Here is a 24,077-nt window from a genome sequence, read left to right as displayed (position 1 = left end):
CACAAAATCAACACATCATTATGAATATTCCAATAATTCAATTTTAATTTTTAAAACTCTTTCTGTAGAATTAAGATAAAAATGGGAATGTTATTAATGATTTTAAGAGTTTTGGAGGTTTATTGAGAAAAATCCTGGGAAATTCTTCTTGAAACACACAGAAAAATAAACTATTTCGAAAGGTAAATTTTAGGGGCCAGCCCTGGTGCTCTAGTGGTTAAGATTTGGTGCTCTCACTGCAGCAGCCCAGGTTCATTTCCTGGTCAGGGAACCACACCACCCGTCAGTTGTCATACTGCGGCGGCTGTATGTGTTGCTGTGATGCTGAAAGCTTTGCCACCAGTATTTCAAATACCAGCAGGGTCATTCATGGTGGACGGGTCTCAGTGAAGCTTCCAGACTAAGACAGACTAGGAAGAACGACCTGGCCACCAACTTCGAGAAAGATTGGCCATGAAAACCTTGTGAATAGCAGTAGACCATTGTCTGATAGAGCACCACAAGGTAAGAGGATGGCGCAAAAAGATGGGACAGGGTTCCGTTGTGCTGTACACAGGGGTGCTGGGAGTCAGAATCAACTTGACCACACTAACAACAAAAATTTTATAGTGATGCAATGTAACAAGACTCTAAAATGAGCAATCAACTGAAGCTGCAAAGTTCTCATTAATGGAGACCTTGAAAAAAGGAAAAGATCTCCCTTAGGTGTTCTGGAAATGAATTTGCGTGAAAATAGTGAGCTAGACAAGATGATCTTCAACATGCCCTTCCTGTACTTTGGATTATGTGATTGGAGGGTTTCAGAGCTCTCATGGAAAACTCACACTTTCTAGCACGGGGCTGATTAAGATGGCGGGTCCCAACATGAACTGATCGTCTATTTCCCACGTTTTGTTGTCAACTGTAAACCTTTAAAAATAAGTGAGAAAAATCTACCCTGTTATAACTGTTGCAGAGGGTTAATCACAAGACGTGCAGAGACCTGCTGCTTGGGAAACAGGCCATACTCACTCATGGAGAAGGGGTCGGACAACAGTGCTGCCCTCAACGTGAGCTTTATGCATCAGAGTATAGAGGTAAGGTAGCAGGGTGTATCTGGTCTGGAGGACGTTTCTTGAGATCATCTCAAAGGTTGAATTCCAGGCCACAGGATCTTGTCTCTAAACAGATACAGGAGCACATGACAGATTACCTTCTCTTTATTCCATCCTGGTGGTATCAGAAAAGGACCAGCAGGCACATATCCCGTATGTAGGAAACACACCCCTTCTCCTTTCATTTCTAGCCCACTCTTTCCCCAACCCCTGTCATCTTACTAAACTAGAGCTTCTTGCTTCTACCTCTTTATCATGGATTCCTAAGTCCCTGCACTGGTCCAGTCTTGGCCCTACACCTGTGTAGAGAGATGTTTCTATGCAGCACTGAAACATCTTGGATGGATTTGAGTACAATATAAATTCACTATTCTTAACAGCAAAGGGAGTTCCTTTTATCTTAGCTCCATAGGGAGCCATAAACTCTTCTCTCCTCATAGGCACTAATCCCCAAAAGATGAGAAAAAGTATATTCTTGAAAATTGTTGGTAATTCTAGGGTTTTGAACTCTGTGTCTTTTTCAATAAATGGAGGTTCTGGTGATTTTTATGATTTTTATCAAGAAATAAATAAGATACTTCTGAGGGCTAAAAGGAAGTTGTGAGGTGAGGACACAAACATTGCTGCTTAAACAGCTGCCTTACCCTTGTCCCGAATGTGTTGTGGTTCCTGGAAAATGGATAAAATGCCCCCAGTTGCATCCAACGAACACACATCTCATATTCAGCATCTCCAAAGAACCCACAAATATCTGCTCCCGTCTGAGAAGATGCAAAATCAGAGCATGACGTAAGACTTCTGTGGGTTGCAGACACATTGAAATCTGACTGGGTTATTTGCAATGGCCCCACTATGACTTACATAAGATATTCCAAAGAGACTGAACTCCATCATGCCTGCAATGAGAAGACATAGCTGTTTGGACAAAGCAGCGCTTTGGGAGGGTAGATTTGACCTGTCTCTTCTGTACCCCCATTAAGCCCTGGGCCACTTGATGAAAATATCAAGAAATGGGAGTGGATTAAAACTCACACCTATGGAGAACTCAGCTCCTATTGATTTCACTGACCACATGGATGATGATTAGATATAACAAATGCAGCTGAAGAGCACACACTCCAGTCCCCTCCCCATCCGTAGAGGCCCCTGGGAATAAGCCCACACACCAATGATAGATTTCTTCAGCTGGTCCCATGCAGCCGTGTTGTCTCCCAGCCAGTGTCCTCCCCAGCGGCCAGAAGAGGGGAAAGTAGAGCGGGTGATGATGACCCCTCGCTGTCCTGTCACCTCCTGCACAGCTCTAGTTGGAGGGGAACAAGGAGGTGAACTGAAAGTGAATTTGAGGATGGACAGACATGGAACTTCATCACAAACAGTAGCTTCAGCCTTAAGCATGAGGCAGCAGTCATGCTGCATTTTGAGCCAAAGAGTTTCTTCCATGAAAGCATCTGCTATTTAAAAGTGATGCTAAGGGTCCCAATGAACTTCAAAGCAGGACAACTGGAGATATAGCAACACCTAAAGTGTGGGTTGCCTTTCTTTTAAAAAAATCTAATTAACTAGCTATCTACACTGAGAAAGGAGAAGTGGATGGGTTGAGGCGTAGGACAGTTATTTATGGAACAATTACTCAATCCTAGGAACTATACTGATCACTTTCATCTGTACTGTCTCACAACCTCATGAGGAAGGTTTCCTTGACCTCCTTTTACTGTTAGGAGACTGAGGCTCAAAGAAGTTAGATAATTTGTTAAAGGTCATTTAAAGAGCAAGGAGGCAGATCTGGGACCTAAAAAAAAGTATATACAACTACAGTTTTTTGGTAATATTCACTCTACTGTGCTACTGCTCAAAAAAGCAGGATAAATTTTGCACACAAGGGAAAATATACATAAAAGATGTTTGAATAGCTCTCCATGGAGGTGGATCGTCTGCAGGCAGCCCCAGGCAGAAAACAAAAACAACTGTGTGAAAGAAAAATCAATGGAACAAAAGTGAAAGTCTATTAACAGATGTTAGTATATAATGCAATCCAAATATTTGCTAAGGAAAGCATCACAAATCAATAGACACAGATGAACTGTTCAATAAATGATGTCAGGAAAAGAAGTTAGCTATTGTAACGGAAACTAATTCATTTAGGTCACTTCCAATATTTTACATCAAAACAAATCCAAAAATGGACAGCGACAATGTGTGTGCACATATGTGCACACACACACGTTAGTCTGAGTGGCAGATAACGAAGGCCTGATAGAAGGCAGGGATACAGAGAGTAAGGGTGAATGCGAGTGGTGCAAAGAACTTTGTCACTAACCATTTCAGAACTCTAGAAATTAACCAGCCATACAAAGAAATGAAAACTGTCTTTCCAAGAAAAACTACCAATCCTAGCAAGATAGTGAAGTCTCTGGGATTCCAACTTGGGGCTAATCTCATCCCACTGCATTCCTAGCTCATTGGCACCAAAACCAGCAGCCTTGCAGAAGACTGAGAAGTCTGACCTTTTTTGGAGATTTATTAAAAGCACCACTCCCAGAACACGATAAATATTTTTTCTAACTTGCAGTCCCCCGAAAAATCTCTATTCCGAGGGTGTTGTGGCCATTTTATTGGACTCAGAGCTCAATGCAGCAGGGAGAAAAAGTTCCCCTCAGGGAATTATCAAAACCATAACAATTTTCTGGACATCACATGTGCTCAGACTGTGGTTTCTGTTGAGGCAAACAAAAGGTTGGCTGGGAATTTAAAAGTAAATCCTGGAGAATTGGAATAAGAAAGAGCTTTGTTAGCGCCTACATATTCCTGGGAATTTAAAGACCGCACACGCACAGGGCTCTTGCATGCCCAGGAAAGAACCATGGAAGAAGAAGGTTCTAATGAGTCACTTCTGGCTGAATGTGAGGCCCTGAGCAAGCATGAAGTGAAAGGTAGGGCTGTCTTACAAGCTTCCTAAAGTTCAAAGGTGTGCCTTTCTCTTACTGATCCCCTTGGCAAAGGGAAAAAGACACGGAGGCAAGGCATTTACAGTGCCCAGGATGGCCTGCTGTTCCCCTCAGTTTGACTAAACTTGAGGCTGGCATCTTCCGGACTCTAGGACCCTGATCTCCTGTTTCTTAGAGCATTTACTTTAGAAACATTATAACTATGAATTCTTTCTCTGCCCCCTTAAGATGTAAATCTTTTTAAAAGCCTCTTGCCACAACCAAGGAATGTCTACGTCATGGACCTGGGAGCCATCCGTTTGAAATATAACCAGAGAGGACGACAGTGCTCCCATATGGAGTCTATGCAGAAGGCTAGGAGCCTAACTTCAGCAGGCTCCCCTTGCTCCAAGTTGCAAAACTACATCCCATCACAAAGATATGAAAAAGTTTGCTTTGCCTTTGACTGAGTCCAATTAGCAAATATATATGTGGCCTACCCCAGCTCTCAAAAATTCTCCAGACTTTTCTTTCAATGGAGCACAAATTGAGTTCTGGTCTCTTTATCTTATTGTAATAGCCTTGAATAAAGTCTTTCTTGCTTGGTTAACTTATGTCCAGCATAAATTTTGCTTCAACAAAGGAAATCTTCTGACTGATCATTGGCTGACCACTGAATTGGACTGATCCAGAAGTATCACCAAGAAAGCCAGGCTTAAAATTGAACAAAGAACTTACAAAGGGGGGATATCAAAGAAATCAATGGCCAAACACCACAAGAGAATATAGAATCTACAGAATGAAACAGAAGAGTTGCTAAACAAATAAGCAACTACAAGTAAAACAACAAAAACAACAATGAAAACCCAGTAAGAACAACAAACCCTGCTGGGCATGGGGGAGGGATTTTATGCTAAAGTTGTTACAATTTATTATCTAAAATGTCCAGTTTTCAATAAAAAATTAAGTCATGGGAAGAAATATGAAAGTATGCCACATACACAGGAGAAAGTGCAGCCAACAGAAAATGTCGCTGAGGGGGCTTGGTATACAAGGACTTTGAATTAGCTACTACAAATATGTTTAAAGAACTAAAGGAAAGCATACGTAAACAATTAATGGAAAAGTATGACAATGATGTCGCACTAAATAAATAATATCAATGAAGTCAGGCTGGCCTGGTGGCGCAGTGGTTAAGTTCTTGTGCTCCACATTGGCAGCCTAGGGTTCATTGGTTCAGATCCCAGGCACAGACCTATGCACCGCTCATCAAGCCATGCTGTGGCAGGCATTCCACAAATAAAGTCGAGGAACATGGGCACAGATGTTAGCTCAGTGCCAATCTTCCTCAGCAAAAAAGAGGATTGGCAGCAGATGTTAGCTCAGGGCTAAGCTTCCTCAAAAAAAAAAGAATATCAATAAAGAGAGAGAATTTATTTAAAAAGGAATCAAATAGAAATTCTGGAGTTGAAAATACAATAGCTAAAATTAAAGATTCACTAAGGGACCAGGCTCAACATCAGCTTTGAACTAGCAGATGAAAGAGTCAGCCAATTTGAAGATAGGTCAATAGATATGATCTGGTCTGAATAACAGAAAGGAAAAAGAATGAAGAAAAGTGAACAGAACCTCAGAGACCTGTGCGACACCATCAAATGTCCCAACATACATATAACTGGAATCTCAGAAGGAGAAAAGAAAGAGAAAGGGGCAGAAAAATATCTGAAAAATTAATGGCCAAAAACTTGTACACTGAAAACTACAAAACACTGCTGAAAGAAATTAAAGGAGATCCAAAGAAATGGAAAGACATCCCACGTTCATGGATCAGAAGGCTTAATAATGTTAAGATGGCGATACTACCCAAACTGCTCTAAGATTCAGCGCAACCTCTATCAAAATCCCCGTAATAATTTTGCAGAAATGGACAAGCTGATCCTAAAATTCTTATCAAATTCAAGGGACCTAGAATAGCCAAAACAATCTTTAAAAAGAAGGATGTAAAATGCCACATATTGTATTATTTCATTTATATGAAACGTCCACATTAGGCAATCCATACAGACAGAAAGTAGATCACTAGTTGCTGGGGCTCAGGAGGTGGAGACAAGGGCAGAGAATGACTGCCAGTGGGTATAGTGTTTTCTTTTGGGGCAATGAAAATGTCCTAAAATTTTACTGTAGTGATTGCTGCACAACTCTATGAATATACTAAATGCAATCTAATTGCTCACTTTATTTTTTATTGAAGTATATTTGATATATAACATTGTATAAATATAAAGTGTTCAACATGTTAATATACAACATTTATATACTGTAAGACAATTGCCATTGTGGCAATATTTAGCACCTGCTCACTTTGGTGAATTTAGCAACCCACTTTATTAACACACTCAGAGGTGTTGTGGCTGCTTGGGCTACCATGCCTGTTATTTTGACATTTATCCATTTAACTAGCATCACGTAGATACAAGCACAATACATATATGACAAGACAAAAGTAACAATGAGGAAAATAGTCCTTGCTGCAAATGGCAAAAACACACTCACTCGTATGTGGGTCTGGTCTGGGACCACCCGTAAAGGCTGTGCACATCGTAGTGCCGCACCAGGGAGCCATCTGGCAGGACCTGCTGACTCTCCATGCACAGGGTTTTGCTGCTCAGACCCTTGTCCCTGGACTCCAGATCTGAGAGGAAATGCTGAGTTATTTCCTGAACAACATGACTTGCACATTCCCTAGAAATGCCCATCATTTCAATCAACAACCTTGTTACCAGTTAACAGTTCCAATTTCAAGAATTTTTTGTCTACAAAATCAATGTCCTGTGACTTTATAGCTAATGAAATGTAAGGACAAGGTATGGAGCTGGGAAATGCACCTCTCTTTTTGTGCCCTCTCTAACATTTGTAGAGAGCTGTCAGAGAGCACTGATGAACATAACTCATTTGTTGTTATGACTGTCTCTTCCACTAGATGGTAATGTTCTCAAGGGAATAGTTCTTGTTTCAATCAACTTTGTATTAATGTTGCTAAATTTTTCTGATTTGTCAGCACTTGCCTGATACACAAATATTAAATTAAAGGAGGAAGGAGAAAAAGGAAGGAAGGAGGGAAGAAAGGAAGGGAGGAAAGAAAGAAGGAAATGAGTTAGTGAGCAATAGGATGCATAGCAGTGAACTAGACGTCAAGAAACTTGAATTCCAGATTACATCCCACAAATTACTGGTATAGTGCTTTTAAGAAGGTGAATCACTTCCTTCTATACTTTTCTGTATAGTGAGAGAGTTCAACTTTCTGAGACCCTTCGAACCAGGTCCTGTGATTCTCTATTTCTGTTTATATCAGAGGAGAACCAGAGAGCATCCTTCATGAAGTGTCTGTGACCATGGGCAGAGAGAATGCAAAGACTAGATTTTTATTTTCTAATCAAAAGAGCATGTGTGCATAGTGTGTGTGTGTGTGTGTGTGTGTGTGTGTGTGTAGGGGTTATTTAAAGTTTTAGCAATCAATTCGTAGTTATCAGTGTAATCAGATGCATCAGGCATTTCCTGTTTATTTTCATACCACATCATGTCATTTCTATGCTTGATTAGTAATTTATTTATGTGAACTTATTCAAGGTTGTTCTATTTGGGATTTTATGTCATGTTTAAGAGTGTTTTCTCTTTCCGAAATTAGGCTTCACTTTGAGAATAAAAGAAACTTTCAGAGTTTTTGAGCAGAGTAGTAATCATTTTACATACATGGCACATAGGGTGGATTATTAAGAGTTTCATCTCTGCAGCCCCAGACAGATCCATCCACAAAGTTCGATGGTTCATTCATATCCTGCAATGAGTTAGAAAAAAAGACTCCATGATGTCGGGGACAGTATAGCCCTTGCTATGGAGGACACTGACTTCACGGAGATACATATATCTTACTGAAGCCCTCACATCAGCTGGTCACTTCATTGACTCTGTTTAATCTCAGGCATCAACCTGAATGGACTCTAAGAATTCATGTTGGTTTAAGGAGAGTGTTAAAGTCCTAGTTTACCTGGCATATTTAAACTCAGGAGAATCATTTCATAGTGGGAAAAATATTGAGATTATGCTAGACACATGACCTAAGGAAATCTCCTCTTGATTCGTCTCTCCGACACAAGAAGCTCATCTTGGTTTTCTATAAGTGGATTACTTACTTTTATCTGTGGCCAATGCTCACTATTGTCTTCCCCTGCTCTTTCTTGGTCCCATAGCTTAGACTAATTCTGAAGTCAGCCTGGGCCAAGCACAAGGAGGAGCGTCTCACTTTCTGCAGTAGATGCAGTCCTGAGAAGATGTAGGTAACTCAGAAACTGGAAATCAAATAATACTTGCAGGGATTTATTACTTAAATGCTAGAAATAGAGATTCCTGAGGTAAACATTCACTGCCTATTTTATCAACAGTGTTAACATTTTGTATATTGGACTATCCTAAATAGTACAAAGAAAGCCAAAGGTAAGTATTTTGGAAACTACTATTTCCCTCCAGTGCAACAAATGTCCCTAAGTTATCAGTATCTCTTCCTCAGAGTGACCCACGTCTCCTCACGGCTTGGGTGAATCTGTGCCGTTTCATGTGTCTGCTCTGTGCCTATCTAGCCTCAAGGTGTGAATGGCCAGGGAATCCCCAGGGCTGCCAGTGGGCTTAGAGGTTTGTCTCTGGATGGATCACAGGCTTCTTTCAGCCTGGCCCAGAACTGAGAAGATTTTCAGAGCTGGCCTTGAATGTGCTCAGGATTTCAGGCCACTGGACAATGGGGAAGGAAATTAGGACACTGATGTGCTTCCCACCTCTAGAAAAGCAAAAGTAAAAGAGCCTGTTGACACATGTCCCAGAGACATCTCAGGAAGCCCTGCTCTTCTAACACGAGTAATAAATGTCTGAAGAGGTCTTTCAAACCATTCCTTCAGAGGAATCTGTACTTGCACTGTGGTACAGAATTTCCATATGGTATATGGATTTTGTCTCATATTCATGCCTTGTCCACCCCCAATTCTGTTCTGTATTGCAGATGGGCTCTCAGACTCCCTTAGCATTGGCCCCTGGGTAGGTTTGGCCAATGGGAGGCACTGGCAAGAGATCAGAGGCAGGGGACATGAGAGAAGCTAGGGTATTTGTCCTTCACTCTCTTTCTCTGACAGCATCTCCAGTGGTGGCACATCTCTTCCCTGGGCTCCAACTTCCACCAGACAATTTGTGCCTGGGCAGACTGCAATTATCTCTGCTTGTCCTGGTGGTGCCTAGCACCTCAGTTCTGTAACAGCATCTCTCCCCTTCATTCCTCCAGCTCCAGCTCCCTCCATTGCTAGTTTCTGAATTGCCTCCCCATGTTCTGACTGCTAACATTTCCAAAGAAAAACCACTAAGGGTGCACTTACAATCCACAATCCATCAAACTTCAAGCTCTTTTCTGGCTCTCGAGGGTTTGTATAGAGCTCTTCTATTTCCTTCTTCCACCATGTGGCTGTGCTATTACGCAAGAAATCAGGAAAAGCAACGTAGGCTCTGTACAGCTGTAAGAGTAACACATACTCTCATGTTGGGTCTCAGTCTGTCCAGGAGGGGGAGTGTGGGGACCAGGAAGGGGAGATGAGCAGGTGCTTGTGAAAGGCACTGCCCCACTCAGTGTGTGATCTAACCTCAGGTCTGCTTCTCTGCACAGAGTTTACTGAGGACACAAGAGACCAGGGAAGGCTGATTTCATTCTTTATTTTCCTACAGGCTTAGATAGTCTTAAGTCCCTTTTAAACATGGGATTCATTTTATGACTGGGGTATTTAATCATATGAACTGGAAAATTAACTGTCAGTGTCTAAACAAACAAACTTTAGAGATGCAAATGCTTTTTCTACACGGGCCATATGAGGGAGACCAGTCATCCAGGGAAAAGTGAGTTGTAGAGTGGAGGGGATGCCAGATGCCCAAGCTGATGGGGCATCAAGTGCTGAGATCAAGGACATTAATCCTTTTAACTGGCTTACATTTTCTTTTATACATAGACAATTCATTAAAACCCAGTCTGTTTATAACCTCTCCAGTGAAAATATTTTAGACTTTGGTTCATTATTTTTCACGCCATAGTAGATTCAAGCAAAACACAATCCATTAAAGGCACACATGTGAGGGCATTTCATTCATGATTTCCTTCTACACATTTCCAGTTTAGTTGCGTGCTGAGTTTTCCATTGGAGGATCTTTACACTCAACTCAGAGCAACATAACCAAACATCGGGATAAAACTCATAAGAAGCCAGATGTTTAGGACAATGTAGATAAAAATTTGTGTGTAACTATACCTCAACCTGAGTTTCCTGGTCAAGGGATCCATCCACAATCACATTGGGCAGATCTGGCCAAACCTAGAGAAAAAGAAGAAAAATTAAAACCTTTAAAAGGCATTCCATACAGACCATGAGATGTTTCACATGTTGGACTCTAATGACATGCATCTCCGTAAAATTCTTGCCATTAATTAAATTGTAAAGTCTAAATATACGAAATTCTGTTAGGTGAAAATAAGATGGGGTCTCTTGACTCATCCCATAAGTTTTCAAAATTTCATTTTTGAACTTGAACTATCACCTTTCAAATAATTACTCAGCTATCTGAGATGCCTGTCATAGACCTATAACAAAATTCCCTTTGTAAATAACAAACGTGAAGTGTGACTCTAAAGAAATAAAGTTGATTTCCATACTTTAAGCAGCATCATGATGTATTGGGGACCCCAAGTATATGAAACACTAAAAAATCCACAGTATCAACCAACTTCATCTATAATTAGAAAGACATTAACAATACACTATACGTTGATTAATTCATTCATTCAGCAAACACTTATTGAGCACTTACTATACACCAGGCACTCTTCTACAGTCTGTATTTGCTGAGAGTTAAGTAAGAAATAGTCCTTGTTTTCTAAGAGTTCACAGCTGGAACGTAAGTGCTAAGTTGTATGCTACATTGTCTGAGTATACAGAACAACATAGAAAAGGAAGAAATAGGGAGAGCTAAACTAGTCATAGAATACTTCATAAGAGGGAATATTTGAGTTGGTCTTGAAGAGCAGATATTATTTGGGTAAGCTGAGAAGGCAACATTCAAAGACACAGAGAGCATGGCTGTATCCAGAGCAATAGGAAGCAGTATAGTGTAATGACAGAGCAGAGTTTGGCTCAGAGCTACTGGCATCTGGAGTCAAGACGTTCACCTAAAATCCTGTTGCTGTAAACCAAACAATGAAGATGAGAATTGAGACCACAAAAAGGAATTATGGGAGATAAGAGAAGAAGGATAATCTGTAGGATTTAATGATTTATTTAGATATGGAAGCTGAGTATGCATCATACGTCAAAGATGAGTACAAGTTTTGAGTGTGAGTGACTGGGAGCCATAGATCTCAGAGCCATTCTCAAGGGATGCTTTATGGCCAACTGGTATACATAAGGGGTGGGGCATCAGAATATTTCCAGACAATAAAACAAAGGTCAATGATATTTTAGAGGATTAGACCTGTAACTTTGGTCTTATTAATGTTTATTGAGCTAATCAGTATCAGAACAATTTCTACTTATTCATGATTTATAAATTACCCAATATATTTTACAAAAATTTATTAAGAGCCTCTTTTAATCAAGTCATTGTGATGCTAATTAATTATAGGCATCTTCTCCAAAGCCTTACCTTTCCCCAGACAATATCACTGTTGTCAGGCCATTTGATGAATACGTTGTTTTCCTGCCCTCTGGTGAATGTGAGGTACTGGGTCTCATTGCCAGAAATGGCTGGGTCCTGCAATGAGAGGGTTTAAAACTCAAACATGAGAAAAACATATTCAAGGAAATTCCCCTCCAAAATTTTAACAATTCACTGTGCAGAGAGAAATAGTGAAACTCAATACGAAATAAAACAGAAACAACAAAACACAACCCATGGATAATTTGCCTTATGTCTAATGGATAGTTCAGAGGTAAAAAATATATATATATATTGATGTTTCTCTATAAAATTCTTGAAGATAAAAGCATACTAATGTATGAAAACAACTCCTGGAGATAAACTAGGTTAATATGACATTATCTTCAAGCGGACAAAGCCAATTTATTGTGTTTCCACAGTGTAACAGCAATATTCCAAAGAAGATGAAACTTCTTTCTTCTATTCTGTGGTCCAACTTGTCCGTCTAAAGTGGTCTTCCCATTGACCCATCCCATATCTGCCCCAATTACTCTCTATAATAGTGTCCTGTTTCACAATGATCATATAAATCATTACTATCTGAAATTATCTTTTATTTATCTGAGAAAGATTAGACCTGAGCTAACATCTGCCACCAATCCTCCACTTTTTGCTAAGGAAGATTGTCCCTGAGCTAACATCCATGCCCACCTTCCTCTACTTTATATGAAGGACACCTGCTACAGCATGGCTTGATAAGCGGTGCATAGGTCCACGTCCGGGATCCAAACCTGCGAATCCCGGGCAGCCAAAGTGGAGCGGAATGAAGTTAACCGCCATGCCATCAGGCCAGCCCCTGAAATTATCTTTTGATAGTGTTTATTTATTGGCTGTTTCCCTCCAATAGAATAAAATCCCTATAAGAAACAGGACATACAAAAGTCAGCAAATAATGTTCTAATTGTTGAAAGCTAGAAGGGAGGAGCATTTGCTGGTAACTACTTCTGTCTTCATCAAGACACAGCTTCCAATGTAAAATAATAAGTTGGTATCCTAGACCTTAACTCAGTTGTTTGCGAGTTTAGTTAACAAGAAATAAATCCCCTAAGCCTCACCATTTCTGGCTAATGGCAAAGGTAATGGTAACTTGAGAGGTTTATTAACCCCTTATGGTAAAGGTGAGACCAAGATACAACTATACCCTCTGAGTACAGCCTGAAGCAGTGAGATTTCAGGGGTTTTTTTCCCTATATTCAGTGTTTCAGCCCACAGTTCTAATTCTACCAAGAGAGCAGTAATAATGAATTGTATCCTGGTGACACCTGGTTACAAAAAATAAATATTGCAACGTAGCATCTTTTAAAAGCCATTTTTTCACTTGTTCTTTCTGCCTCTGTTTAGTTGCTTTTTCATACTTTTTTCAAAATTATAGATTCACAGAAAGATGCAAAAAACATTCAAGGAGATCTCATGTACTCTTCTTTATCCAGTTTCTCTCAGTGGTACTATTTTTCACCCACGAACATAGAAACAGAAAATGGGATCTAATCTTTCTAAATACCTACCAGAATGAGAATAAATCTCATGCCATCTTTCTTCATTTGCTCAATCAGGAGACCAAGGTTTTGAAAGCTGGAGCTGAGAGTGAAGTCCAGCTTCCGGTCCATGTAATCGATGTCTACATGCTGGACATCCTACAGGAAGGAGCAAGCAAGATGCTTGGGATCCTCAGGGTACACAAGCTGCTCTGCAGGCTCCAGGTCCTGCTGTTTGCTGACCCCACCAGAGTCCCTTGTAATTTCTTATCTCAGTATTTCCCTAGACTGATTTTTCAATTCTCTAGTTGAAATTGCTTTCTGATTCCTGCATCTAGCTCACCTGTCCCCACTCCTTCTCCTTCTGTTCCCCCAAATGGAATTCTCTGGGCTTTCTTTCCCTCAATTCATGTCTTTGCCACTCTTCAATCTCAAACTCGGTGAGCTTATCAAAGTGCTAGTTACATGTTCAAGGATAGAAAGCAGGACTTTCCTAAGAACAAGAAAACATTGTATATCTGTTTCTTTTTCTCCGCCAGTAAACCTGACTAAATTTATTCACATTTAGAACTACCTTATTTTATAGTTTTCTAGAATGTATTTATTTTCATCATCCCCACTTGACTGGATGGTCCTTGAGATGAGAATCTTGTCTTCCTTTTTCTCTGTACGCTACCAACCTAGATTTCTGCAGATCAAAGTCACTCAATGAATGATGTTGAATGATGGCTAAAGTAGTTAATATTCAGTTGAAAAAGGGGATGATTCATTCTGGCCTGAAGGTAATAATCATCTGTGTTGCCTTAAGACTCTAGGAAAAACTTGCTTGAGGGAGCAGAGACTTGTGCACAAGCCGAAGCTTGGAAAAGAACGAACCAAGATATTAGCATTGATTGCCTTGGTGAAGCAGATCTATGAACGTTTTTCAGCTTTTAACTTTTCAATCTTTTCTAATTTACGTTTAGTTCAAGTATCTAGTATAGTAGTATATAAAAAGAAAAAATTAAGCCTGGATGAATGTTGCAAATTATCTTTTATAAGAACACCATAACAATTTATTTTATTCTCATCTTCCAATCATTAATTATCATCCAATATCTCAGGAGGTGAATTGAAAGCAGATAAAAAGAATGTGTGGGGGCTGGCCCCGTGGCCGAGTGGTTAAGTTCGCGCGCTCCACTGTAGGCAACCCAGTGTTTCGTTGGTTCGGATCCTGGGCGCGGACATGGCACTGCTCATCGGGCCACGCTGAGGCGGCGTCCCACATGCCACGGCTGGAGGGACCCACAGCGAAGAATATACAACTATGTACCAGGGGGGCTTTGGGGAGAAAAAGGAAAGAATAAAATCTTTAAAAAAAAGAAAAGCCATATGGCTCTTTAAAAAAAAAAAAAAAAGAATGTGTGATGAGAAATTGATCATCCTAAGAGGAGAAAGAGCATGCTGTTTGTGGAATTCTGCTTGTTGACTGCAATTGCCTGCACTTCCAGGGACTCACCTAGGGGACAGGTTGGCATTGCAGGATATGCGTATGTGCATGTGAGTATTTAACAGAAAGCGAAGGCTTGATTTTAACTGATTTCTTTTCTATTGTCACTTTATATCCATCCTCTCCAAGAACAGTCACAGTATAATTCTCCTAAAATTGTCACAATCTTGACATGATTATCATTTAGAAGTCCTCAAAGTCATGGCTTAAATCCTGCCATGGCTACCATAGGATATTCCTGGCCAGAGGCAGTGAGTAACAACATCCTCCAGACACACCGCTAACTGCTGAAGGATTTAAGCAACTCTCAATTTTGAATCCTAAATTTAAAAGACTGGCAGGAAATTAAAATAAGCAATGTTTCCACACAGGACTACCTCCACATCTACTTTTTCTTTACACTGAACTAGTCACCAATAATTTTTATGAAGATATTTTCAATCTATAATTAGCCACAAATTCCTATAACTAATTAAACCACAGGCTAAGTGACAGTTTCATACATAGGGAATCTGGGCTGCCATCATTGCATCATACAAATTGGAGATTTCAGTATCATTCTGGTATCCATAGCGACTCAGCTGGAATCCCAAGGCCCAGTAAGGAATCATTGCCGGCCGACCGACCAACTAGAATAAAAAAGAAAAATGGATCCAAGTAGACTTCTTTGGGAAGAAAAGATGGTTAGCTTACACTCAAAGTGAATTGAGCACTTCTACTGAGTACTGTCTGATCTAAGAGGCTTTACTAGAGAAAAATAAGAAAGTCAAATAAATGTGGACAGCCATGGAGATGTAGTAAGATAGAAAGTCTCCCTATATTCTGGAGCTTTCCACTCTAGGGACTCTGAGAACTCAGTGGTTATTACTGATTAGTGATTCTTAGAAAGGCTATTTAGCAAATAATAAGAGACATATGGGATATCAATATGCTTTGATAGCCCCTTAACACTAAAACCTGTCTTTCAGAAAAGACAACAATAATGTAGGCAGGACACCCAAGGGACTTAAGAAAAAAAAAATGGCCTTTCTCAGTGCTAAGAACGTGGTAATACTCAATAAACATTTGATAGTTTATCAATGGATAGAATGACTTCCAACCTCAGTGTATTGCTGAGTTACAAGCTCCGGAGTTGGTCCCAAAAACATATAAAAGTCCAAAATCCCTCCTGTGGTGCGGTACGTCAGGGCAGGAGTGGGCTGGAATGTCACATCTGTTAAAAAAAAAAAAAAGATAGAGGAGGAGGAGCATCCTTGGAACTGTAAATCATCCTATCTGGGAATCTGCCCTAAAATGTGCTGTTTTCACTCTCTTTCTTTAATGCCCACCTCCTCTAGAAAGTCTTCTCTCACACTGTGGAATCAGAGATGAATTTTCAGGTACCCCAAACATAATCTCAAAGTCAACATCTTAAATCCTTCTGTGAAAGGGAGCCAAAGTATCATAGTAAAATAAGGTCATATAAGAGTAGGCCATGTTTAGTCAAAATTTTACCCTTACTACCTGTCCTAGGGCTCTTAAATCTTAAATGAATGAATAACTAAAGGAATGGAAGGTCAGTTTATTTGTCCTGTTTCCTTTGCCCTTGAATTTCTCTATTTCTATCGATATTCCAGGTACTAATAAAGTGGTCACAGCTGTCTACGGTGGTAAGGGCAATGTGCCTCTGTCTTACCCATGGCATTGCTGTTTAGCAGGAGCACTCCATGGGCACTGCCATCCTCCTCCAGTGCCATATAGTAGGGGTGGACACTATAGGAATTCTTCTTGTACTGGGGGAGTCATGGGAGAGAGCAAGAGGGTAATCAAAAAGAGAAAATCCAAGAAACTGTTTCCACCTCATAAACCAGACAGCAAACTCTACTCAACACTGAAGTTTCAGCACAATGTCATGTCTTTTGTAAAGCCTTTCTTGACACCCCCTTCCATCCCAAGTGAAAAGCTAAGTGTCCTCCCCGCCACGTTCTTTTTGTTTATTATTACATAATTCTATTATAGCACTGATTACATTGTGTTACCATTATTTCTGTATCTCTCTGTCTTACTAAGCTATAAGCCTCTGGAGAACAAAGACTGTGTTTTATTAAATAAGACAGTGTCTTATTCTACGTGTACCTGATACATAGAACATATTAAATAAAATTTTATGGGGGCCGGCCCAGTGGCGCACATTCCACTTCAGTAGCCAGGGGTTCACTGGTTCAGATCCCAGGTGCAGACATGGCACCACTTGGCAAGCCATGCTGTGGTAGGTGTCACACACATAAACTGGAGGAAGATGGGCACAGATGTTAGTTTAGGGCCAGTCTTCCTCAGCAAAAAGAGGAGGATTGGCAGCAGATGTTAGCTCAGGGCTAATCTTCCTCAAAAAAAAAAAAATTTATGAAATAAAATCCATAGTCCACAGGAAATATATATGTGTGTGTGTGTGTGTGTGTGTGTGTGTGTGTGTGTGTATTTCCATAATATTTGGGTTATTTCATCTGAGAGCAGAATTTATCAATATAAGGTGAAGTTGATTAATATGGCACCACTTATGGGCATATAGAATAAAGTAAACTTACCTAGAGAGAAACTGATTGATAATCTTATTTTTCTGTGCTTACCGCTGGTGGCTCATCTCGAGCAAACATTCCCCACATGTGCCAGCTCATGTTTCTTTTGAAAGTTGTGTGCTCAGTTTCCCCAAAGCCATAGATGTACTCAGAAGGGAGGCGAGTAGAAATGGACAGGAACATATCGTTGAAGGTGAAGCCGGGGAGCTGAGAATCCCAGCTGCAACACAAATGCATACAAACCAAAACAAACTAGAGATACATTTAGGATGTCTAGTTGATTCAGAAGCCTCCTGAATGACTGCACATCTGGATCCAGGTTCGGATACTGTGAAATGACCCAGGTCATAACTACAGCCATGATTCACTACCAAGGTTCTGTGTTTGCATATTTATTCTGTAGTGTGGAAGACTGAGAACTCCTTTTCTGGGTCACAAGCTCCTTGAGGGCAAGGACCATGTCTCCCTCATCTCTATTCTAGTTCTCATTGCCTGGCATATCAGCTTGGAGAAATGTCTGAATAAATGAGTATGGTCTAAGCAAATTTTCTGATAGAAAAGTAGGAAACTCTTAGAACAACTTTTCTGGATTGGCCAAGGAACTTCTTACCCAAAAGGGCAACAGACAGAAAATCAGACACATGGTCAAAGAGAGCTGAAGATTGTCCACATGTGCACACAGGTAACAGTTTCTACTAGAAGGAGGAACTTCAGCCAAAGGCAAAATTCAGAGCTTTACTGCATTCCATTCAGCAGCTGGACAACGGATGAGAGATGACAACTCCTTTCATGCTTACCATTGTGAAAAGGCTGTAAGTCTACAGTGTCAATAGAAGCAAAGATTAAGAAACCACTTCGCTCTCTGTAATAAACTTTACCCCTTTTTCCTGACGCTCCTGTTATTTCTTAATGAGGTGTGTATAGAACTGATTTCTACCTTATGTTACCTGTTGCACTTACTGAATAGAGTTTTCTGTTCTACTTAACAAGAGGAAAGAGTATAACATGTATTTTTCTCTCTCTGAAATCAAACAACACTTAGTCTTTTGAAAGCTTTGATTAATTTTTCTTGTTAAGTTAATGACTAATAGAAAATGAAATCCCCATTGAAGCAGGGAAATAGATATACTTTCTGCTGAACAAACACACACATATTTACATACAGTCTCTAAGATTAATATTTCACTTGCATTAATTAGAACCACTGTAATTAGATCTAGAATCACTCTAATTACAACCAAAGACGTAGTGCTTACATCACAGTATTGGAGCTTTTTCGTCGAATCTGGATCCCGAAAGGATTGTTCTGAATCCTGACATCATACAGACGGTTTTCAGGGGAGCCAACTGGAGAGGGAGGGGTGTTCAGAGGCACTGGGACCTCATACCTTTTATTCCTGGGGTCATAGATCTGACAAGGAGAGAGAAGGAAACTTTCTGACAGAATCTCAGACCTAAAGCCCTCCCATGCCAGCCCATATAATTCAGTTCCCATGTTTTCTGCCCAGTTTGAATCATAGGAAGAAGTATCAAATATCCCAAAGCAAATATATGTGAGGTCTACCCATCTACCGTGCCTGATACAGATTCTGAACTGCAAAAATGCCTCAGTAATACCCATTCAAAGTCAGAAAGGGAACCTCCTTTAAAGAATCTGTGATTTAAGGGTATCGAATCTCGTGGACAGAATGTGGGTGTGTGTTTATAAGTGTGTGGCATGTGAACACGTATGTGTGTGACTGTGTAACATTATGTGAGCATGTGCTTCTATATTAGAAATTAGAGAGCTGAATTTTCCTATGGACTCTGAGGTCTTCTTACTGGTTGAGCTTCCAAATGTTGTGCAGCTTGTCATTCCTAAAATCACTCTTTGGCACCAACCACTTGTTCCCACCTACTTAACAGGATTGATGTGTGGGGAAAATTGAGAGGAGTGACCAGTGTTATGCAAGATCGGGAAGTATTACATCATGAGAGAGCATCCTCTTCCTCATAATATTATTAGCCCATATATTACGATTAGGACAAGTTTTGTCTAAAGCCTTGCTTCTCAAAATTGTGTTTTTCAGACCAAAAGCAGCAGTATTATCTGGGGCCTTGTTAGAAATGCAGAATCTCAGGCTCTACCCCAGACCTTCCGAGTCTGAGTCTTCATCTTTAGAAGATCCCTAGGGTGGTGCAGCCAACATTAAATTGTGAAAAGCAATGTCTACATCCAAGCTGTCCAAGGTGGTATCCACCAACCACATGAGGCCATCAGGTACTCCAAATGTGCTAGTCTGAACTGAGGCTCGCTATAAGTGCAAAATACAACCCAGATTTTGAAGACTTAGTAGGATTAAAAGATTCTAAAGTATCTTAATTGTGATTGGATTGCATAGTGATATGATAATATTTTAGGACACTGATTAAATAAAATGCTTTTCAAATTAATTTAGCTTAATTTTTTTCAAATACATTTTTTAAAATACGGCTATCTAGAGAACATATGTGGTTCACATCGTATTTCCATTAGAACAGAGCAGTGGATCTCAAAGTGTGGCCCCTCACCTTGCAGCATCAGCATCACCTGGGAAGTTGTTAGAAATGCAAAGTCTTGGGCTAAGAAACGCCGGGGGTGAGGCCCAGCAATCTGAGTTTTAGCAAGATCTGCAAGTGATTCTGATGCATGCTAAAGTTTAAGAACTGCTGATAGAGAAATAACTATAATGTTGGGAGTGAGTTTACATCACTCATATGGGATTACCACAGTGCAGACACATTTTTCTCACGGCTAAGCGATTATCATTTGAGGATGTTTATGACTTAAGAGAACACATCATTATAGGAAATTCGCAATCCTGATGGATCTAAGGTCACATCCCGGCTGTAATATTTCCTAAGTTTCTGCCTTTTACATCTCTGGGCCTCAGCACCCTCATCTGTAAAATGGAGGATTTAGACTAAAAGATATTTCAATGACTTCCATCTGCACGGAGCTGTAAGTTTGGAACTCCATGTTGAGGACCAGAATCTGCAACACGGGATTACCTTGAACTGCAGCATGTTTTCTGTGTGGTAGATGACGCTCAATTGGAGGAAGTCGATCTTTGCAGAGAGATCGTCAGAGGTGGCCGCTGCTGCTGCAGGTGGGGGTGGCGCACCTCGTGATGATGGTGGTGGTGGTGCCGCTGCTCCCACTGACTCGGGAGCTGTCAAGAGGGCAAGGTCTGTGGTGATGCCCGTGGGCAGGTACTGAATGTTACTGGCTGCATAACTAGGGATGGTGTCGTAGTAACAGGTGGGCACACCAGGAGTAGTTGTGTGCTGGAACAAGAGGAGGAATTCAGTCAGCCTCTGACACCACACTCGGAGGCTCTACCTACTGAGGAAGTTGGTTAACACAGACTAAGTCTCACATCATGCCCATTATTATAGGTTAAATCATGTTCAGAAGATGTAAAGTCCTAACCTCTGGTACCTATGAATCTGAGCTTACTTGAAAATAGGGTTTTTGCAGATGATCAAGTTAAATGAGGTCATTAGGGTGGGCCTAATCCAATATGACTGGTGTCCTTATTAAAAGGGGAAATTTGGACACAGAGACAGAAATGCACCCAAGGAGAATGCTATGAGAGGATGGAGGCAGAATTCGGGGTGATATTTTTATAAACCAACAAACACCAAAGATTGCAAGAAAACCACTGGAAGCTAGGAGAAAGAAATGGAACAAATTCTCCCTCACAGCCCTTAGAAGGAACCAACCCTGTTGACATCCTGATCTTAGACTTCTAGCTCCCAGAACTCTGAAATAACAAATTTCTGATGTTTTAAATCGCCCAGCTTGTGGTACTTTGTTGTGGCAGCCCTGGAAAATGAATACATCCATTTAAAACACACATACATATATTGGCCTCCTGTAACAAGTGAGTAGCAAAGGGTCAACAGGAAGCCTGATCTGAAGACAGGAATCCTGAGGCAGGGCTCTGCTCCCAGGGCTCCTATTGGTCCCACTGTGATCTGGAGGAAATCACATATTTTCTCTGGTTTTCATTCTCTCTATTTTTCATGTGGAGAGAAACAGTTGTACTTTAACTTCCTGCTTGGACTCTCCAATAGATTAAAAAAAACACAAAATACTCAATGCACAATGCATACCCAATGTATTATTGCTATGGTAAAAAAAAAAAAAATGAGGTTTTAAATGTTGTGGTTGGAGGAAAGAGAGAGCCAGAGTGGCAATGAGCTTTTTCTGAATCAGAATATCTGAGGAAAACACTGATCACCTATCACACAGAGTTGACAAAATAATGCATCTCTTGGCACAGAATTGTCTTCTTCCTGAAGGATTATTACTGTTCAAACCATCAAAGCTCAGAAAGTGTTTTCTAAGTGCCGAATTACTCGCGGGATGGTTTTTACAACTTCCTGTTCACTGTGGTGATCTGCTTTTGATTGTTACCTCCCAAAGGCACCCCCGCTGCCTACAACTCTCCTCGGAGGCACTGGGGTCCTCAGGGTAACAGTTGAACTTCTCCAGGTCACTGACTGGAAGATTCCACCCGATGGAGAATTCTCGTCCCAGTACCAGTCCCTCAAGATCAGTGATGCTCACCACCTGAGGAAAGAGAAAGGAGGCCATGGTGACAAAGGAGGTGAGGTAGAGGCACCTGGATAATGTCCTTCCCTGATGGTTTGTAAGTCAGGACTGGGGGAGCTAACCCTTCATCCAATACCACCTTGCCATGGGATACTTGGAATATTATTTTTTCTCCTCTGGGGCTTTTGACCCTGTACGGAAAATTAACTTGGCTTATTCCGAACCTTTCCCACCTCATGGAGTCACTGTGGAATATTGAATGGGAAGGCTTTGATCATGTTAAGTCGTACAGATCACAGGCAGGGTGATCATTGTCAGACTATTGCTCTCTGGGTATGATGCTCACATATTTTAATAATGATGGCAGTAACAACAATAGCTAGACTTTACTGAGCATTTATATGGGCCAAGCACTGTGATAACCACTTTATATGCATTATCTCTATTAATCTTATAAAGCAATCACATGCTGTGAATAATATGGTTATCTCCATTTTACAAAATAGAAAACTGACATTCAGAGAGGTTTAAGGATTTGCCCAAGATCTCACAGCTAGAGAACAGTAGAGCCAGAATTGGAACCCCATTCTGCCTAACTCTAGAAATCAAGCTCTTATCTTTTGCTTTATGTATTGTCAAAATGGAAGGGTGTTGCCCTAAGAAATAGTGAATTTCCCAGCACTTGAAATAGTCAACTAACAATTGGAATCTTTTGTCAGAGATTATCATGTAAGGGAATCTATTCAATAAGAGTAAAACTGGATTGTACCTTGTGTTTTATCCAACTCTCATTTTCTGTAATGGTATAAAAAATAACTATAAAAACAGTAAGGAAGAATATCAACTGTGTCTCAAAGAGAGTCTTTAACTTAAATGAAAGGACAAATGTGTAAATACTGTCCAGAATTAAGCCAATGCATTGAATAATATTTTCACTATATCACATCTGGGATCAGGAAATTTAATTTTAAATTTGCCTGAGAACAACTGCCTTCTTTCAGGGTCCGAACTCCCACTGTCTTCTTCAGAGACCTAACACAAACAAAGCGTAGCGGTCCATATTTAGCATGCACGTGTTTCTCCTTCTGCATCCCCCATGTTATATGGTAGATGTCCCAGCAACCCAGTTGTCTCTCTGACTGCCCAAAATCAAAAGAGCAAGGGACAGCTGGTTGTCAGAATCTCAGGCCAGGGCTTTTGGCAAGGGCCCTGCAGGATGGAATAATCTCTCACCTTTGTTGAAGCACTGTAGACAACATTTGGAATGGGGGTGGCAGCATTATTAAATAAGACAGTAAAATTAGTAGGTTGCTTGTCCATTCCCAAGATTGTGATATTTGTAAACGTGAGGTTGTTAGGATCCATATAATTATCATTTATAATCTTTGCCTGTAGACGGTTCTGGGAGGGAAAAAAGTCAGTTTAGAGATCAGGTACATTACACTCTAATTGTGTTCAAATGCCATCCAACATCTTTCTTTCTGAGATCTAAGTTATGTCCTTTATCTCTGAGGTTCTAAACGCTGCCAGGTGATCATCCCCAGGGAATTTGTTAATGCAGACTCCTAACAGTCCTAAACCCTTTAATAACATTTTGTGCTTGCTTAGGTTCATTGGTTATTTATTGATTCTATTACTCAGAAAATATGTTCCTGACATCATGGCATTTTCAAGAGGACAAGATGGGTATGATACCGACCCTAATATCAGTTTCCCCAAATTAAACCCAGCATATATGGGATTAAAACCAAAACACTCATTCCCTGCTTACTCTCTGGCTTCCTGGCTCCAGAATCCACTATCCTCCATGGAGACAGACACCGTCAAGGACAAACACCTGGATTATCTCCTCCCCGCAAAGAGATACAGGCTGGTGGGAAAGCTGCTGACCAGTAAGGTCACAGGCTTCCTCCTCTCTTCAAGGAGTATCAAGGCCAAAGACAGGCTGGTGGGAAAGCTGAAACCAGCAAGGCCATATGCTTTCCCTCCCCTACCTAAAACCCCAAATAAAAACCCTTCCTTTTAGCTTTTCGGGGAGTTTAGTATTTCAGCATTAGCTGCCCTCTCTCCTTGTTCAGCACTGTGCAAAAATAAAATTCCTACTTTCTTCCACCATACCCAGTGTCAGAGACTGGCTTGCTGTGCAACGGGTGAGCGAACTCACTTCAGGTTCGGTAACAGGTACTCA

General features: G+C 40.6%; 1 protein-coding gene and 1 long non-coding RNA gene across 3 annotated transcripts in view; one reads left to right on the top strand and one right to left on the bottom strand.

Annotated features, from left to right (window-relative positions):
* The window catches only part of MGAM (maltase-glucoamylase), a 186,717-nt gene that overhangs the window by 24,988 nt on the left and 137,652 nt on the right, over positions 1-24,077 (bottom strand). For both annotated transcript variants that reach the window (XM_070514933.1, XM_070514919.1), the window contains 19 exons: positions 23,123-23,290; positions 21,752-21,907; positions 20,341-20,616; positions 18,567-18,721; positions 17,362-17,530; positions 16,431-16,527; positions 15,856-15,968; positions 15,259-15,384; positions 13,297-13,425; positions 11,738-11,845; positions 10,351-10,413; positions 9,433-9,567; positions 7,769-7,853; positions 6,572-6,710; positions 2,261-2,394; positions 1,956-1,990; positions 1,739-1,855; positions 1,012-1,160; positions 825-909 (listed from right to left, as the gene is read on the bottom strand). In XM_070514933.1, coding sequence (XP_070371034.1) covers positions 825-909; positions 1,012-1,160; positions 1,739-1,855; positions 1,956-1,990; positions 2,261-2,394; positions 6,572-6,710; positions 7,769-7,853; positions 9,433-9,567; positions 10,351-10,413; positions 11,738-11,845; positions 13,297-13,425; positions 15,259-15,384; positions 15,856-15,968; positions 16,431-16,527; positions 17,362-17,530; positions 18,567-18,721; positions 20,341-20,616; positions 21,752-21,907; positions 23,123-23,290 — 2,439 coding nt within the window. The remainder of the gene's footprint in view (positions 1-824; positions 910-1,011; positions 1,161-1,738; positions 1,856-1,955; positions 1,991-2,260; positions 2,395-6,571; positions 6,711-7,768; positions 7,854-9,432; positions 9,568-10,350; positions 10,414-11,737; positions 11,846-13,296; positions 13,426-15,258; positions 15,385-15,855; positions 15,969-16,430; positions 16,528-17,361; positions 17,531-18,566; positions 18,722-20,340; positions 20,617-21,751; positions 21,908-23,122; positions 23,291-24,077) is intronic.
* Positions 2-24,032, top strand: LOC139045832 (uncharacterized). Its single transcript, XR_011504971.1, has 4 exons — positions 2-504; positions 956-1,076; positions 21,830-21,944; positions 23,531-24,032. It is a non-coding gene; the product is annotated as an uncharacterized lncRNA (long non-coding RNA).

Source organism: Equus asinus, chromosome 1 (genome assembly GCF_041296235.1).
Source record: "Equus asinus isolate D_3611 breed Donkey chromosome 1, EquAss-T2T_v2, whole genome shotgun sequence".
Lineage (NCBI taxonomy): Eukaryota > Metazoa > Chordata > Mammalia > Perissodactyla > Equidae > Equus > Equus asinus.
The sequence above is the reverse complement of the archived record's forward strand: the minus strand, read 5'-3'. Positions and strand labels throughout refer to the sequence as shown.